Source organism: Genypterus blacodes, unplaced genomic scaffold (genome assembly GCF_046128005.1).
Source record: "Genypterus blacodes isolate CSIRO-AG114 ecotype Tasmania unplaced genomic scaffold, CSIRO-AGI_Gbla_v1 ptg000029l_1, whole genome shotgun sequence".
Taxonomy (NCBI): Eukaryota; Metazoa; Chordata; class Actinopteri; order Ophidiiformes; family Ophidiidae; genus Genypterus; species Genypterus blacodes.
This window is the reverse complement of record NW_027466842.1, coordinates 1,439,774-1,457,225: the sequence shown is the minus strand read 5'-3', so window position 1 is coordinate 1,457,225 and position 17,452 is coordinate 1,439,774. Positions and strand designations below refer to the sequence as shown.

The 17,452-nt window shown below is 50.2% G+C and overlaps 1 protein-coding gene across 1 annotated transcript in view; it reads left to right on the top strand.

Annotated features, from left to right (window-relative positions):
* The first annotated feature begins 737 nt into the window (after positions 1-737).
* The window catches only part of ephb3a (eph receptor B3a), a 28,584-nt gene continuing 11,869 nt past the window's right edge, over positions 738-17,452 (top strand). The window contains exons 1-10 of the mRNA XM_076145137.1: positions 738-801; positions 6,265-6,329; positions 8,420-9,092; positions 11,340-11,495; positions 13,025-13,360; positions 14,372-14,496; positions 15,254-15,410; positions 15,641-15,749; positions 16,504-16,556; positions 16,793-16,915. Coding sequence (XP_076001252.1) covers positions 738-801; positions 6,265-6,329; positions 8,420-9,092; positions 11,340-11,495; positions 13,025-13,360; positions 14,372-14,496; positions 15,254-15,410; positions 15,641-15,749; positions 16,504-16,556; positions 16,793-16,915 — 1,861 coding nt within the window. The remainder of the gene's footprint in view (positions 802-6,264; positions 6,330-8,419; positions 9,093-11,339; positions 11,496-13,024; positions 13,361-14,371; positions 14,497-15,253; positions 15,411-15,640; positions 15,750-16,503; positions 16,557-16,792; positions 16,916-17,452) is intronic.

Below are 17,452 nucleotides of genomic sequence, written 5' to 3'. Positions count from 1 at the left end.
TGACGATCTCTAACCCTATTATTATTATCATTCTAAGCAGTAGAAGAAGAAGAAGAAGAAGAAGAAGAAGAAGAAGAAGAAGAAGAAGAAGAAGAAGAAGAAGAAGAAGAAGAAGAAGAAGAAGAAGAAGAAGAAGAAGAAGAAGAAGAGGAGGCTGCTCGTATTCTGAAAGTTTTCACCGGAAGCTGAGTGTTCATTCAGTGGTTCTTCACCACGTCGGAGCCCCCCACCCCACCCCCCACCCCCCTCGTCTCTCCGTCCCAGAATTGCCATTCCGACGCACATCCATCGCGGAGGAGCAACAGTCACCCGCACGGAGTTTGAGAGAGTGACCCGCCGAGATTCTCGTCCTCCTTTCCCGGCTCTGTGCTCCCGTGCCGTGCTGCCCCCCACCCCCCGCGCAGATAAAAGACATGCGCCCGCTGGACGTGCTGGGCTTTCGCCGTCGGTAAAGTGAGATTAAAGCGCAGGAGACTGAGGAAAAAAGACGCAGTGTAGCTTCGCGTCCATAACTCAAAAGAGGAATAACAGGCGGCGCGCGCGCGTGTGAGTGAGAGAGAGGGGACGAAGCGGCTCGCGTCTCCCGGCTTGTGAGGCTCATGTGGCGGGATGGGGCGGTGAGGGAGCCGCGTTCAGACTGAGGGCACGGGGCTCCAGCTCAGCTCCAGCTCAGCTCCGGTGGACCGTGTGAAGGGTCCAGTCTGCGCACCTTTCTTCATGTTGCAAACGCCTGTTTTATGACAATGGATTACTTGCTGTGGGTGTGCAGCCTTATTGTCCCCGCGGTGCTGGCTGTGGAAGGTAGGTTATGTCATTTTTTTTTTTACTCCTATATTCCCTCTCACTCTCTGTTACTGAAGTCTCCTCGCACACGAACAATGGGGCTGTTTGGATGAATCGGTGTTTTGGCACTAAAACTCCTCATTGTCATCGAGAAAAATGCCTCAAAACCATCGCACAGAAGGGAAAACTCAAGAGCGTGTTCGTTTTTTTGTATCAAGAACAGGATCGTGTTGGGTTCCGTCCAAGCAATTAAAACGTCAGATCAGCCATTTAATCTGTTTTATTGATAGATTAAATTACCTCAGTAAGCAGCACTAAGGACATGTTTGGGTTGATTACAGCTGTTAGTGTAATATGGACCCACAGTGAGGAGAAGGAGAGTATCAATTTGCTTTGTGCTCTGTGATGATCAATAGCACACCCCATTCCCTCTGTGTTCTGTGTGTGTTTTGAGCGTGTGTGTCTGTGTGTGATGACATCCCAGTGTTTTCCATTGCGGCTCAAGGCCTGCCCTGTTGCTATTGTCCCCCCGGGTTTGTTGTCACACCCACTATCTGGGTGAGGGTGAGGGTGAGGGTGCCCCACCTCTGCTCCCCCGCCCCCCACCCACAGCAGAACATCCCTTTCCCCTCATCACGCCACGGATTCTTACCCACAGCCTTGAGTGGGTGTCCCTCTGCTGTCAGCGCGGAACGGCGGCATGCCTGGATTCCCTCAAATGATGAATGCCAAAGGGTTTAAAGCCGCCGGTTGGGTTCACCTACCAATCAACGGTGCGGACGCTTAACGCAGCCGAGAGCAGATCAATCCCAGCCTCTCACACACCACATGTGAAACATATTAGACGACAAGTGCGAATTAAAGGTCAATGGCTTAACAAGTACGCCGCGGCCCCCGAAGCTCTGTTCATCACCGAGGGGAGTGCCGCTCCGGGGGGGGAAGAAGCTCACCCTCACACACACAAGCTCCTTCACACCCTCAGCCACGGCCGACGCCACTCCTCTGCACAGCTACAATTCCCTGCCCTGCCCGCCTCCTTCTCCCCGTCCAATCTGCCTCTCCTGGACCATGGCCAGCTTGATCCCTCATCAATTTCGGTGTCAGCTAGTAAATCAATGCAGCGGCAGCAGCAGCCCTCTAAGTCCCAGCGGGGCTCTCATGCCAAGATGATCAGCCTTGTTTCCAACCCAACAACGAGCTGTTACTCAAAGCTCAGAGGTTAACTAATGTTTGTCCTCTGGGGATAAACATGAAGGGCAGATCGTCAGATGAGTTGAGATGATGGAAAGGGAGGGGATGCCGACGCGAGGCCCCTCTGTCTCCTCTGTCTCCTCTCTGCTGCTTAGTTAGACGCTGGCTCCAGCACATGGACTCGGATCTGGAATTTGCCTTTCAGATTGGCAAGAGTTGGCGCATGGGTGATGCAATCTGGAATGCAACAACGGCCACGGACACTTATCTAAAACTCTCACCGGCAGCGTGCAGTAAAAGCCTCAGCGGCCGTGACGTTTTAATGCGATACGATTCTCATTTACTGTAAAGCTTTACTGTACAGTTATTTTAAAAGCCCATAAAACAGACGGATGACCACTTATAATCACTTTACCAAATAATCTAGTCGTCGTACACACGCGGATACAGAACACATACATTCTAACTCTCCATTCGAGGCAACAACTGATGTGCAACAGCGGCGTGTTTTCATTCCTTTTTCTTAGCTCAGTGCTCTCAAATCTAAATATGAGTAATGACTTATTGACCCGTGAAAGCAGATGTAAGCAGCCCCGAAGAGGAGATTGAATTTGGTCAGCTTGACTTGAGTTCACTGATGAGGATGTTTGCCCGTTAATATTTCATACGTTTGCTTGTCGGCAGTGCGTGTCACAGTAATGCAAGGAGAGGAGGGGGGGGGGGGGGGGGGGGGGGGCAGGGGGGCTCCTTTCATGGTGCCTAAAGTGAATAAAACATGAGCATGCGTGAGCTCCCGGAGCACACGGAGAATGCAGAGTTGTGTGGCATTTGGGCTCCACCGATCAAAACACACACACACACACACACACACACACACACACCCAGTAAATGCCACGAGTGGTGACGCTGTAAAGTTCCCAGTAGAGCTTTGTTTTCTTACCTCAGGGGTGGAATGACTCCGCCACTGTAGCTTTATGGGTGTGTGTGTGTGTGTGTGTGAAGGGGGGGGTGGAGATTTCTGGATTAGAATTATGGCTGAAAGGTAATCTCAGAGGAATAGTAAATTTAACAGGAAGAGGAGGGGGGGGAGGAAGGAGGGAAGGAGCGGCAAACAAACGGCATCTTTCCCTCCCCGGACCAGTTTGTGAGATTTACTGTTGTGCGGACAGCAACATAGTGTAAGCGAAGAGAGAGAGAGACGTGGAAAACAGCTAAAATGTCTTAATGCCTGGGGTTTTACGAGCTCGCAGTGACGCAGGATCTGGACTCGGATGTGCTACACAGAATTGTGTAAGAAAGGAGTTCAGCTTAACATGGAGATAACACTGAATTAGTATAAATGTTAGAGCAATGAATGGAAAAGAAGGCAGAAAAATCTTAACCTTCAATTGTATTTAAACATGTATGTAAACTTGAAAGTGGTGAATTGAGTCAAAACTTTGAAGTGACAGGAATGACTTTTGACTCCAGTCGCTTAAAGGAATTCTCTCTTTTGTCGCCACCCCGCCCCGCTCCTCCGCAGGGGAGGTCAAAGGTCAGGTTTAGTCCCGGTAGGTACTCGGTGCGCTGCTCAAGGACACTTCAGCCCGAGTGAGAGCCGGCTGACACGGGGTCCTGAACCCCAAGCTCTGAAGGAGAGTCACCCTGCTCGCAAGCGTGCAGGTGACGCCCGCGCTAAAAAAAAAAAAAGGAAGGAGAATAATTTCAGGGATCGCTGAGGCTGAGCAATTCTGCCTCTGCGTCGCCGCCGGGCACGAGGAGGGAGCGGTTTGACACACCGGATCGGATCAGACACCCGAGGGACCGGCAGAATCCGACGGATCAGCAGCAGCAGCGCAGACCGGCGGGATTCGGCCCACGGAGGGTTTGCTGCTGCTGCTGCTGAAGGACAGGCGGCGTTTCATTCCAGCAGCAGATTTCTGTCCTCCTAATCAGTGAAATCTGCTGGACCTCGTTCACAATCACATCTTTGTGCTCGACGACGATGAAGTTATTAGCCGGCGTTCTTCATCTTCTGCGTCCTTCCACACACACACACACACACACACACACACACACACACACACACACACACACACACACACACACATATATAGAGGATTCAGCATGGTATTTGCTCATACATTTTTAATATTCAGGGTTTAAAGCTTGAAAGCAGCGTCTGGCACGTTCAGCCCCACTGAGTTTATCCTTTGAAAATAATCACTCGCACACAAACTTATCAGAATCTCGCCTCAGCATCTGACCAAAGCAAACCGCCATCTGCAGACAAGCGCCGTGTTCCAGGGCTGAAACACTCTCGCCACTCGGCCACCAAGGACCAAATATGAGTTTGCAGGAAATGGAATTAACCGTCACTTGTTGCTGCTGGAAGGAGAACAATGGAAACGTAATAATGCCACAATGGGAAAGACTTCAGTTTGCCCTTCAGTGTAAAGGTCCTGGATTCGAAAAAGTTCAAATTCGACTCCAAAGTATTTCTTTCTAAACTTTAAAGTCCTGATTGTGAAGGGGTGCTACATTATTGATTCCTCCAGAGTGGAGATCACAAATCTGAAATACAGGATTTTTGGCCCGAACAACAGCCGCGATTGAAGATTGATGACTTTAAAGTAGTAATCTGGGAAGGAACATTCAACTACAGCCTTCAGATACACAAGTGAAGTAAAATGGAGTACAAGAACAAGCAGCTCCAACTTGTACCTGTGCAGAGTAAGTGTACTTAGTTCCTCGCCTCTTAGAGTTAGAACTGGATTATGTTAAGTCTTCAAATAAGGAACAAAAACAGTATTTATTAGTAGTCTGAAAGGAACCTTGGTTGAAAGCTTTCATTTTCACCCTGTCCTACTGATTCCTCCCACTATCCTTGATCTGATTACTCATCCCCTGGCCTCAGAGTTGAAGGTTTCAGTATTCATGTCTGTACATAAAGCCGATGTTCTGCTGGGCTCACAGACGCGTTGATTGAAACGCAAACCAAGGCCGAGAACCGCAGGGGGGGGGGGGGCTCTCTCACACATCGCCGCACCAAATCAAAAGCCCGCCGTCCTTAAACAGACACCGGCGTGGCTTCGTCCTCCTCCGTCCCGCTGCTCCTCCTCCTCCTCCCCCTGGTTTGTTCACCCTGTGACCTCCCCTCACACCTCCCTCGGTGCAGTTATCAACGACGTGTGAGCAAATGGTGCACAGCAGGTGTGGTGTCATTGAGTCTCCGCGAAGAAAGTGTAATTGTTTCAGTAATTACACTCCCAACAACAGCGAGACAATGCGAGGAGACGCAGGCGCCTTCTTCTTCTTCTTCTGCTTCTGCTTCTTCTTCTTTTCCTTGCGGTAGCTTTTCAGGATGAATGAACTCGCCGAACCGCCGCTCAGAGGACAGTTAATTGACAGCCTGACAACAATGCTCATTGATCCCGGTGTTTATACGGCGCCTCTGCTCTGATTGCCCGACCGTCGTCTCTCACCTCCTCGCTAAAGAAAGCGGCTCGGCGGCGGGGGAAAACAACAGATCAGCTGATTTCCTCACAATTGGGGAAATCTCACAAGTATCCGCACAGACGCGTCAAACTCTCGGTGCCGTCAAGCGCTTTGGGCCTCCTGTCAAACGCTGTGTAGGTGCTGATTATAGCCGCCATTGTTGCTGCATTGGGTTGGACCGTTTGTCTGCAGGATTGCTGGAAAAGTCTTTATCCCGTTATCGATTATCAAGTGCAATTTGGTTCATACAATCAATGTGTAACACTGTATGATGCGTTCAATGGCACCAGTACAGTCATGTTAAAAAGGCACATTTTGGCTTGTTTGTTCTTGGCGGAGGTATGAGCTCTAAAAGGCACTTCTTCTTCTATAATGGAGCATTTTTCTCTAGCGATGCCTCCGTCTTATTACCACAAATGAATACCGAAAGAGCTGCCACGCACAAATGTTTTCTAAGAGCTTTAATTAGGAGGCATCGCTGATCTGTTGTGGTTGTCAGTTTGCCCAGGCTTTCAAACACTCTCTCTCTGTGTGTGTGTGTGTGTGTGTGTGTGTGTGTGTGTGTGTGTGTGTGTGTGTGTGTGTGTGTGTGTGTGTGTGTGTGTGTGTGTGTGTGTGTGTGTGTGTGTGTGTGTGTGTGTGTGTGTGTGTGTGTGTGTGTGTGTGTAGGCACTAAATGAGAAGGACAAGAAAGTTTTACCTGCTTTGTGCGAGAGGAGCGGAGAGGTTTTTTGTGTCGTCTGATGATTTTAGCTTTCCTCGCTTATTAATTCTCATTGCTCAATCCTCCTTCCTCTTCCTCTGGATTTGCAGAAACCCTTATGGACAGTCGTTGGGCAACCACAGAGCTGGCATGGACCACATTCCCAGAGAGCGGGGTGAGTTTGTGTGTCTGTGTGTGTCTGTGTATATGCATGTGCGTGTGTGGCCATAGTTTGTTTTGTGTTGCTTTTTTTCCCCCCGAGCACATTTGTTCCATTTGCTTGTTAATAGAGCCCAGTCTGCCTTGAACAGCTCACCTCCTACTGTTTTATATCTTTGTTTTTGCAGTGTGTTTTTTTTTTAGCGTTAGTAACATAAAATGAGAAACACACTCTGGGACATTGCAGGGAACAAATCAAAGTTTTCCAATGTTTGAATGAAAGATGGAAGATTTTAACCAAATCTGCAAAATCTCCGTCGACTACGATGGGAAACAAACAAACAAACCGGCAGACTCGTAAACACACACATGTCCCCCGTCTGTGAGGACTAACAGGTCGTCTCTCGTCTCACAGGTCGTCTCTAGCCTCCACAGGATCCAGAGGTTAATAATTGAAAGCATGAGCATGTGTGTTTCTTTTATAATCTGGGCCCCGAGAGCACATTACCGGCTGAAATTAAGGTTTTCATTTGATACCCCCTGTAGGAACGGTGAGAAAATAAAACAACATGAATTTGACCCCGGGGCTAACAGGCTGACAGACCTCCCCCACTCCGGGCCGGTGTAATTTGTCTTCGCTACGTGAGCGCAAAGTCAGTCAATGGAAATGGCGGGGGGGTGGGGGGGGGTTTCCATGGAAACCATCCTCGGCAGCACCAGCTCCCCCTGTTTTCCCCCCAACAAGGGCCGGCCCTGAATGTCCCCGCATCCATGAAGTCATATGTCACGGCGGGTGCGGCGGGCCCTCCTCCTCAGAGACTGACAGGCCCGTACGTTCGGGGCCGGCAATTATCATATTTGTCAGGTTGTGCATCAACGTGTTGCCGGTGATTTACGACGTCCGACGGCGACTCTTGGGCTCATCGTCAGGGAATAAATTGCACACTCGTGCGGCGTCGCCAGATGAGTTATGCATTATTTTCTCCCAGTTGAAATAATCAATTTGTGCAAAGCTCATTTGTTATGGAAATGAAGCATTCTCACCAAGAGGGAATTTGGAAGAAAATCAAAAAAGATTGACTCCTCACAAGGTTATTTCCTAATGGAGCTAATTTATTAACCCCCGTGACCATATATTATAGACTCGCGTGTTAGTTACCATGTACAAAAAACTACTCGTACACAAATCTAAAGCTATGAATTGAAATCGGGGCAGTTAATCTCATATTGACACGCAGAGAGGGAGCGGCGGGTCGCTCCTGAAATTCAAAAGGTGTCAGATATATGAGCCAGGACAGATGCAAATATGTGCAGATGTGTAGGGAAGAGGGGTGGGGGTGGGGGGAGGGGGCGGGGCATATGCGTAACACAATCTATTTAACCTCAGCTACTCACCAGTACACAGAGTGCTGCCACCCTGCCGACACTGCATTTACACTAAATGGTCGTTTCAATAAATAACCGTCTGTTTGCATTTTGAAAGAACCGCTCGGCTGTTTCCGTTTGAAATGAACGCTCTCGCATCTCCAATATACACATCATACACACACACACACACACACACACACGTATCACTGCCGTAGGCGCATTTTGATAAACGACCGACGTATTTGCTCCCATCTTACACACACATAGATCCACGCCCACAGCTGTAAAGAAGCGTAACGTGTGAAAGACGTCTTAATGGGGAAACCCGTCTTCTACTCACAAGTCAGTAATGATGGCAACGCTTCTCGATGATTCATGCAATTAGAAGCGTTTTAGCTGCAAATGATTCCACATAAGGCATCAAACACGTGTGTGCACGCGTTGCATTTTCCTAATGTGTGTGGGTGCGTTTCAGGGATCATTTCCCCGGTGTAAATAGCCTCCCTGCTGGACGCGTTAGGCTGCACCTCATTTAACACTGCGTCATAACAACTGATTTATAAGCCGGTTTCTGCTCTTTGGGAATCAGGACGATAACTTAGCTTGCATGAAAATAAATAAACGGTGGTATCATCAGTTATTATTCCTCTCATCTGCCTCCCCTTTGGTTCCGTCAGTGCAGATTCTGTCCCGTCATCTCTTCTGTTTTGTCACCGTGTCTCTCTGTGGCGTCCGCAGTGGGAAGAGGTCAGCGGCTACGACGACTCCATGAGCCCCATCAGAACCTACCAGGTGTGTAACGTCCGCCAGCCCAACCAGAACAACTGGCTGAGGACGGACTTTGTCCCGCGGAAAGGCGTGCTGCGGGTTTACGTGGAGCTCAAGTTCTCCGTGCGCGACTGCGCCAGCATCCCCAACATCCCCGGCTCGTGCAAAGAGACCTTTAATCTGTTCTACTACGAGTCTGAAGGGGACACGGCGTCAGACAGCAGTCCCCTGTGGAGGGAGAACCCCTACGTGAAGGTGGACACCATCGCCCCGGATGAGAGCTTCTCCCTGCTGGAGGCCGGCAGGATCAACACCAAAGTGCGCAGCTTCGGCCCGCTGTCCAAAGCGGGCTTCTACCTGGCGTTCCAGGACCTCGGCGCCTGCATGTCTCTCATCTCAGTGAGGGTCTTCTTCAAGAAATGCTCCACTACCATCGCCAATTTTGCCGTGTTCCCAGAGACGGCGACCGGGGCGGAAGCGACGTCCTTGGTAATCGCTCCGGGCGCCTGCGTGCCCAACGCCATGGAGGTGTCCGTCCCTCTGAAGCTCTACTGCAACGGCGACGGCGAGTGGATGGTTCCCGTGGGCTCCTGCACCTGCATCGCCGGGTTTGAACCCTCCGCAGACGGTACCCAGTGCCAGGGTATGTGTATTTAAAAGACTGTTGAGTTTTATTTAACCAAAACCTCCTTTATATGCGAGGCGCAAGTCACCTCAATCTGTGCCCTCCTCTCTGCATTTATTGTGCGGCTCTTGAAAGGGGGTGAAGGAGGGTGGAGGAGAGCATGAATTAATGAGGTGTTGCAGAGAGGCGCCGCATACAAATATTGTGAAAGCGGGACAGGCGGGAGAGGAAGATAGCAGGAAGGCGCACAACAGAGAGCCAATAGATTTGAGCGAGGAAAATACAGATAATAGGAACGGGAAGGCGGCGGCGGCGAAGAAGAAGAAGAAGAAGAAGGTATTAAGAGGGAGAGCGAGATAGCACGAGTTAAGAGGTGTGAATTGCCAAAGGAGGGACGGAAACAGCAGCCAGGAGAAACAAAATGGAGGGGGGGGTGGGGAGGGTGTTGAAGCAGGGGGAGGGGGGGGCAGGAAGCCAGAGGCAGACAAGTGAAGCCTCCCTCTCACCTGGGCGTGAGAAACAGTGTGTAACATGGCGTCGCCAAGCTCATTCCGTGTCATTTGGCGGCTCAAGGTTAAAAGCTTCTCCGCCAGCGCCTGATAAAAAGCTCTCCAGGGCTTCGGCTGGCGGTTGTGATGAGGAAGTGTAATTTCCTTCGGCGGCCTCCCGTTAGTTAATCTACAGGCGGCCACACTCATTAACACCACTCAGGCCAACGTGAGCCAACACCGCCACGCTCACATTAATCACCCAGACGTTTCATTTCTTAAGCTAGGGGGCCCCGTCTGCCACCCGCGAGAGGGAGAAATGGCGGAGGGAGGAAGATGAAGGAAGGGGCAGAAAGAGGGGGAGATACGACGCAGGGGAGGGAGGGAAAGTTGTGTTGTGTCTGCGGCGGAGTTTAGCAAACGGTACGGCTGCGAGGAAAACAAACAAATAGGAGAAAAAACGATGATTCACCGTGTAACAGGAAGCATACATCAGACGAGGGACCTGCCGCGCTCAGCCCTAAAGGTCCCGGTGAGTGACGACGGGGAAGAAGAAGAAGAAGAAGAAGATGACGAGGAAGAAGAAGAAAAGACTCATTTGCAGCTCTCGTCTTCTCCGTCATCTCTCCCTCTCTCCTTTTTTTCCTGGCGGGGCCATTAGCTGCACTGATTTCCGTGAAAGTGGCGTTCCTCGGGAATTAAGGTTCCAGCTCACACACAGACACACACACACACACACACACTCACACACACACCTCACCCCCCACACAGGCTAACTAGTTAATCACACTCGCTCTCTGGCTGTGCTTTATGAGCCCTCACGCTGATGGGACAGATGTTTGCCAGAGTCTCCCCCTTTTTTTTTACACCACTTTTAGGAATGTGGTAAACAATAAACTCTTGAGTTTTTCCCCGGCGGCTTATAGATCCAGACCCGTTTCTGTTGTCGTCGCCCCTCTAATCTCCCTTTTATCCGAACGCTTCTCCCGTCCGGGGTTTATCTCTGAAGACCTGGTATCAAGCGGCTTTCCGCCTCGACACCTCAGAATTCAAAATTAATTGCTCGGACGCGTTCACAAAGATGACGCCACTTTGTGTCATTTCCTAATAACTCTCCGCCGCTAATTTAGCTGAGTTGAGTCTGATCTCCCTTTCATTTGATTTGATTTATTGGCTTATTACCGAGCGGCTCTGAGTGCGTTCGGGGAGCCGCTCCTTTGCATTCATGCGGCCCCGGTTTAGCGGCGAGCAGACACTGATTGATGGGTTTAGGGTGGATCCCTTTTCTCTCGACGCGTCCTCCATCCCTGTTTGTCTGACAACAGCAATCTCCTGTCAGCGGTCCATCTTCATCTTCATCCTCTCTTTTTTTTTTCCTGCAGCTTTGGCGCTGGAACGTCGCTGTCATCCCAACTCGCTTTTTAGGGAGATTAATGTCACCCCTTGGAGAGAGAGAGAGAGAGACAGACAGACAGAGAGAGAGAGAGTGGGAGAGCAGATGCAAATGTATAGATAGGATCTGATGCTCTGTTCCCCCCGTTCCTCACACGCTTATATGAGAATTCCTGCATAAATGTTGCAGGAGCTTTGAAAAGGAATCTGTTGAAGCCAGATTGACAGAGTGACAGTGACGTGCTTTTCATTTGCTCTCTCTCTCTCTCTCTCTCTCTCTCTCTCTCTCTCTCTCTCTCTCTCTCTCTCTCTCTCTCTCTCTCTCTCTCTCTCTCTCTCTCTCTCTCTCTCTCTCTCTCTCTCTCTCTCTCTTCCTCACATCCAGCTTGCATCCCCGGCACCTTCAAATCCAAGTACGGCGAGGGATCGTGCGTCCTCTGCCCGTCCAACAGCCGCACCAGCGCCAGAGGAGCCAACATCTGCCCCTGCCAGAACGGCTTCTACCGCGCCGACAGCGACCCCCCCGACTCCGCCTGCACCAGTAAGTCACGCTACGTACGAGTTAACGTCCGGTGGCAGATTGCAGCTGGACGTTTCCTGTTTGGAGGAGTATTTGCAGGTTTCTCATGGGGAGAAGTTGCAGCACGTACGCCGCAGCGCCTCAAATATTGACGTATGGTAATTGGGCGTTCTGTCACAACCAAAGCCAGTGTGGTCTGTGTTTGTTCTGCATGGACGGACCTCTCACAGGCGTCCCAGCAGTCGTTGGTGATGGAGGCCGACATGTCTCTCTCCCCTTCAGGGTCTTTTCACCGCGTAGAATGACACACACACGGCCGCAACTCTCCTCCCCCGAGATCTTCGTCACAGGAACAGTCCGGACTGTGACAGTGACCGGCGTGCACGGGCAGAGACACAAGTGCCACCTCAGACTACACACACAGACACACACAGGCACATGCACACACACACAGCTCAGTCAGTTCTGTCCCCCCCTGCGGTCTCTTCTGAGCTTGTGCCAGGCAGCCTGTGCTTTGCGGGAGGAAGTGGCGTGCTGCGCAAAGAAAGCCTCGGCGGCCCGGCAGCTTTGGCTCAGCGTGCGTTTGAGACGGACGCTCCCAATTAGAAGAGCCTCAGATCTGACCTGTGCCCGGGGAATTAGAGAGGACGGGGCGAGCGAGACCCGACGAAGGGCAAGCTGCCCGAACACAGCAGACAAGGGGGGTTTAACTGGAAAGAGAAGAGAGAAGAAAGACTTTCATTCTCTCCCTCCCTCTCTCTCTAGCTCTCTCCTCTCTCTCCCTCTCTCTCTCTCCCTCTCTCTCTGTGCTTTGAGGCAGGTTAGATTTCCTGCAGCTGGAAGTTTGAGCGCGAGCCGCTCTCTTCGTCGGCTATAACGGGATGAAACGAGCGTCGGCTGAACCAATCTCTTTTCCCGTCCTCCCTCTGCGGTTATTGTACTTTATCCAGGTTTCAAACGCGCTTTACTCAGAACGTGGCGCCCCGCTCGTTGAGAAGTGGTGGCCTTGGGGTATCCTGATATAAGAACACGAATTTTCGATCAGAGCGGATTAACAAACTTCCACGAGCAGCGGAGACGGGGCTGTGCCTGGAAGTGGACGGATTCTGGCTCAGGATTTTGTGACAAGCAGCGACTTTCTTCCTGCGCTTACGCGTGACAGAACATTTATCTATCCTCCTATTTCTTAATGTGTCGCTTTACTTATTCACACCGCGACAAGGATGTTTCTCTCTTCTGATCTTTTCCACGTCTTTGCACTCCAGAATCGTGCTCAGCTCCAAAGTTCTTTAATGGAAAAGTTCTTTATGAAAGCAACAGGATTATTTCACGGGAAAGTCACTTTCTGTGTATGTGAATACGACCTCATCGCCTTCTTACACGGATATTATAAGCAGCTTTTTCTTCTGATGCAGTATAGGGAGCATGACTAAAGCCTCTTTGGTGTGTGAGTGTGTGTGTGTGTGTGTGTGTGTGTCCAATCTGTTGCACCTTCCTGGAAACTTCCAAACGTAAACCTATTTGCGTGTGTGCGTGTCTTGTGTGTGCAGCCATCCCCTCCGCGCCTCGGAATGTCATATCCAGCGTCAACGAGACCTCCCTGTCCCTGGAGTGGGACGAGCCGAAGGACACGGGCGGCCGCAGCGACCTGGTCTACAACGTGGTGTGCAAGAAATGCCTGCGCGACCGCAGCCCGTGCACGCGCTGCGACGACAACGTGGACATCGCGCCGCGCCGACTGGGCCTGCGACAGAGGAAGGTTGTCGTGAGGAACCTGCAGGCCCACACCCGCTACAGCTTCGAGGTCCAGGCGGTCAACGGCGTCTCCGGGAAGAACCCGACGTCGCCCAGATACTCCACCGTCAACATCACCACCAACCAGGCCGGTTAGTCAGCGGCTCCGTCGATTCACACCAAACGCGTCAACACACACAGCTGATCTCTCCTGCTGTTCTAATCAATAACACTTAGCATCAGGATGAAACAGGCTGGTTAGTGCATCCTACACTCGGTCAATGTCAATGAGCGTCTAAGTCGGCTCTTAGTATCCAGACTCAGATTATCACAGGCAGTGGATAAACTCATTAAAATGGACGCCCGCATGTACAAAGAAATCACAACTAGAAAGCGGCTTTCCTGGAAACAAGACGAAATGTAAAGCACACTGGACACCTCCGCCCTCAGCACTCAAACTGCCATCTTACATTACATCACCGTCAATGTCACCTCTCGACACCGCCGGCTTAATATTTGCAGCGTCACCATCAACCAAAAACCACGTTCGGCACCTCTCGCAGATTGTAATTACTCTCCCAGTTAACCTGCACTTAATCCACCTTAGCGCGGTTTATGGACCCGCCGCAATGGTTATCAATCGAGTCAATTTCAGGCCTCGCAAATCAATAAAGTGCGGGACAGAGAAGGTGAAACGCGTGTCATTTGTCTTAAACTGCTCAGGGTTGTGGAGTAATGACTTAATTCTGATGCGACACGCTCAAGGACACTTCAACAACTTCAGCTCGGGTCATCCGTCTTCCTGTCTTTGTTATCTTACCACCCTCCGGACAAATACCATTTCTGGGGCCTTAAAGCTTCACTTAGCGAGTTTTGATATCCACTTAGTCTGGAGTACTTGTTTCGGGACTTGTCTCCGGTTTAGTTTGGACATATGTGAACGCAGCTTCAGCATTCTGTGGTCGCTCCATGTTTCCTGGCTCGCGTATACTCAGACATTTGTGACAACATGCATAAAAAGCATCCTCGTTTGGCTTTTGTTGAGACATTTGTGCCCACCTTTGTTCGCAAACTGAACTGTGACTGTTCCTTCCAAGCCCAAAGCAAACCGCAGGTCTGCAGACTTCACAGGCCGCCACGTCTTCTCTGTTGTCTGTCCTCAGCTCCCTCAGCAGTCCCCACCGTCCATCTGATGCGGTCCACCTCAGACACCCTCAGCTTATCCTGGCTGCCCCCGGAGAAGCCCAACGGGGTCATCCTGGACTACGAGATTAAGTACCATGAGAGGGTAAGAAGCTCTGTCTTTTTTAGCTGATGGCTTCGTGTGAGTCACAGCGATCTCTCGCCTTATTGGATGTGAAACTCTTCCTTTCCCAGCCCCGTGGAGAGAGCAGCGTTTTATAGATGCTGTTTGAAAAAATTTAATTCCGAAATGGGAAATGTGTGTAAAAGGGAATTGGGAGTGTCTCGAAATTTCATTTGTTAGCAACTGTGTGCCAGGCTGTGAGTTTTGAAAGACATAAATCTCAGCGCGATGATGTAAGTGTTGAGTCACTGCTATTGATCGACTTCTCCAGTAAAGCCCCGCAGATGTGATGTGGTTTTTCGTGCTGTGGGATGGTAAAAAAAAATCTTCCTCGCAGCTTCACGATAGGAGCAAAACACTTAGATTAAAGCTAAACGAGGAAGATTTCACCAAAACATTCACTGGCAGCGCCGAGTCAATTCTGTGTTTGACAATGACACTAAACCAAAAGATGGATTTTGTTTTCACCCATGGACCATCTGGTAGCACTTAGTGTGCCAACCTCTAACAAGGCTGCACAATCCTCTGCATTTGTTATTTTAATTATGAGAACAAATAAAACATCTTTGTCCCTTTTGTTTATTCAAATAAGTAAATTTACTCAAGCACCTTACATAAGAGAGGCTTTGAGACACTTGTACGGCTTCAATTGCAAAATGCAGGTGAAAGCCCTGTATTCATGTTCAAACGTTGATCTTATTAAGCAGCGATTTGATCCGTCCCCCTGTCTTTTCCTCAGGGACAGGCCATGTCCCACACCGTCACCTCCCAGTACAGCTCAGCCAAGGTGGAGGGACTGAGGGCCTCCACTCCCTACGTGGTACAGGTCCGAGCTCGCACCGTCGCCGGGTACGGACGCTACAGCAACCCCATGGACTTCGGCACCAGCTTGCACAGTAAGAGCCGCCTTTCTCTCCCGCCGCGCATACACACACACACACACACAGACACACGTCGCTCCCTGTAATCTACTGCTACATTTTGCTTGATGAGTGTTTAGGCTGAAGAGGCTTTACGGCTGCCTTAAGTGGCAGTCATTACACATGCAGCACAAGCCCCTGCACTTGATCCCTTAAGTATTATTTCCACTCTTACTTACTTATTTTGCGTGTGTTATTCCGTCTAGGTGACCCTCAGAAGTCGGTCCAGGACCAGCTGCCTCTCATCGTGGGCTCGGCCTCCGCGGGCCTGGTCGTCATCGTCGCCATGGTGGTTATCGCCGTCGTCTGCCTTAAGTAAGCGCTGCCTTATATCATCCACACCCTCAGACCGCACGTCTCACTTTGCCTGATAAAGTGTTTCATTCAGCTGAATTTGTTTTTTTTCCAAAACCTCCGTATTTAAGTTCACATTAGGGTTTTCCCACGCTGTTGCTTAAAAAAGGCCTTTTCTCAATATTTCATCATTTAACAAAATTGCTTATTTACGCCCTCTTTCATTGTAAATGTTCATAAATGTAACCTAATGCAAAGCTACCCGTCGCTGTCATTATGATGCCAGTTTGGGTGTTCAGTCCCTCCCTAAGTGGTGTGAATCCTCACCCACTCCACCCCCGTGCCTCACCCACTCCACCCCCAGTCTGACGGCGACGCATCCATTGTGCCAAATGCAAAAATGATAGTTTGTGCTCATTTCTACGCCATTAAGTAGAGGGCCAAAAAAGGTTTGTTACACGAGTTTCTCCGTGGTCGTGGGAAAAGTACAGACTGTCTCGTCAGACGGCATTAAAATCACAGACTCGCACCTGTAAATGGAGCAATTACCTCACATCTCTATGTCACACTTACTGTATGAATAGAGCTTTGGCGTCCTTTTACTTTCGATGCTGGAATAAATTCTACTACTTATACATATTTACTCAAGCTTGGGAGGAATCTTTTTATGTAGAATCTTTGCCTGCAGTCCTGATTTAGTGCTTTACTGCTTAATCTGAGTCCATATACCTGCAGTCTGATCCTGTGAATGAGACTTTTGTTTGTGTGTTTACAGGAAGCAGCGTAGCGGCTCTGAGTTGGAGTACACAGAGAAATTGCAGCAGTACAGTAAGTAAAGGACTGTGTGTGTGTGTGTGTGTGTGTGTGTGTGTGTGTGTGTGTGTGTGTGTGTGTTTGTGTCTTTTTGGTCGCGCTAATACAGTTAATCAAATGATCCAATCAATTATCCAGTCACCTGATTGAAGCAGGAGACGTTCGTGTGTTAAATCAGCTGACTTGTACAATCACATGCTTCTCTCAGTTTCAAACGACTTTCTTTCAATGTCTCTGCCCTCCATGTCCAGTTTCTCCGGGGGTCAAAGTGTACATCGACCCGTTCACCTACGAGGACCCCAACGACGCCATCCACGAGTTTGCCAAAGAAATAGACATCTCCTGCGTGAAAATAGAAGAAGTCATTGGAGCAGGTAGGCATTTCTGTCCGATGATAACAGCCAGTTAATTCTAGCAGCGGTGGTGCCATCAGGCCTGAGGTGTGTTCTTCTGCGGGGTCAAAGTTCAGAGTGTGTGAGAGCTGCGGGTGTTACAGATAACAGCTAATATCTTCCCCGTTGCTCTTCCCTAGTCTGGGTTGTTATTCTCCCGGGGCATTTCGCGTCCTAACTTCACCTCAAATGACTGTCTGCTCCCGCCCGTCTGTCCTTCCTCCCTGTCTTCTTCATCTTCGTCCTCCTCGTCCTCCACTCCCTCGTAAACTTACTCAGGCACCATGTGTAAAACCCCAAAGTTCCTCACTTGTCCTCGCTCTCCCCGCGCTCGATCGATTCCTCGCTCCCTCTCTCCTCCAATCCCGCCTCCTGCCTCCTTGTAGCGCTCCTCTCTCCTCCTCCCCCACAGCCAAAGCCGAAGCCCGACTTTCTCAAGCCACTCCTGGATTCTCTCCTCCGTACACACCAGTAACGTTCCCTTTCCCCACACTTTCCCACGACTTTCATCCCTCCCCC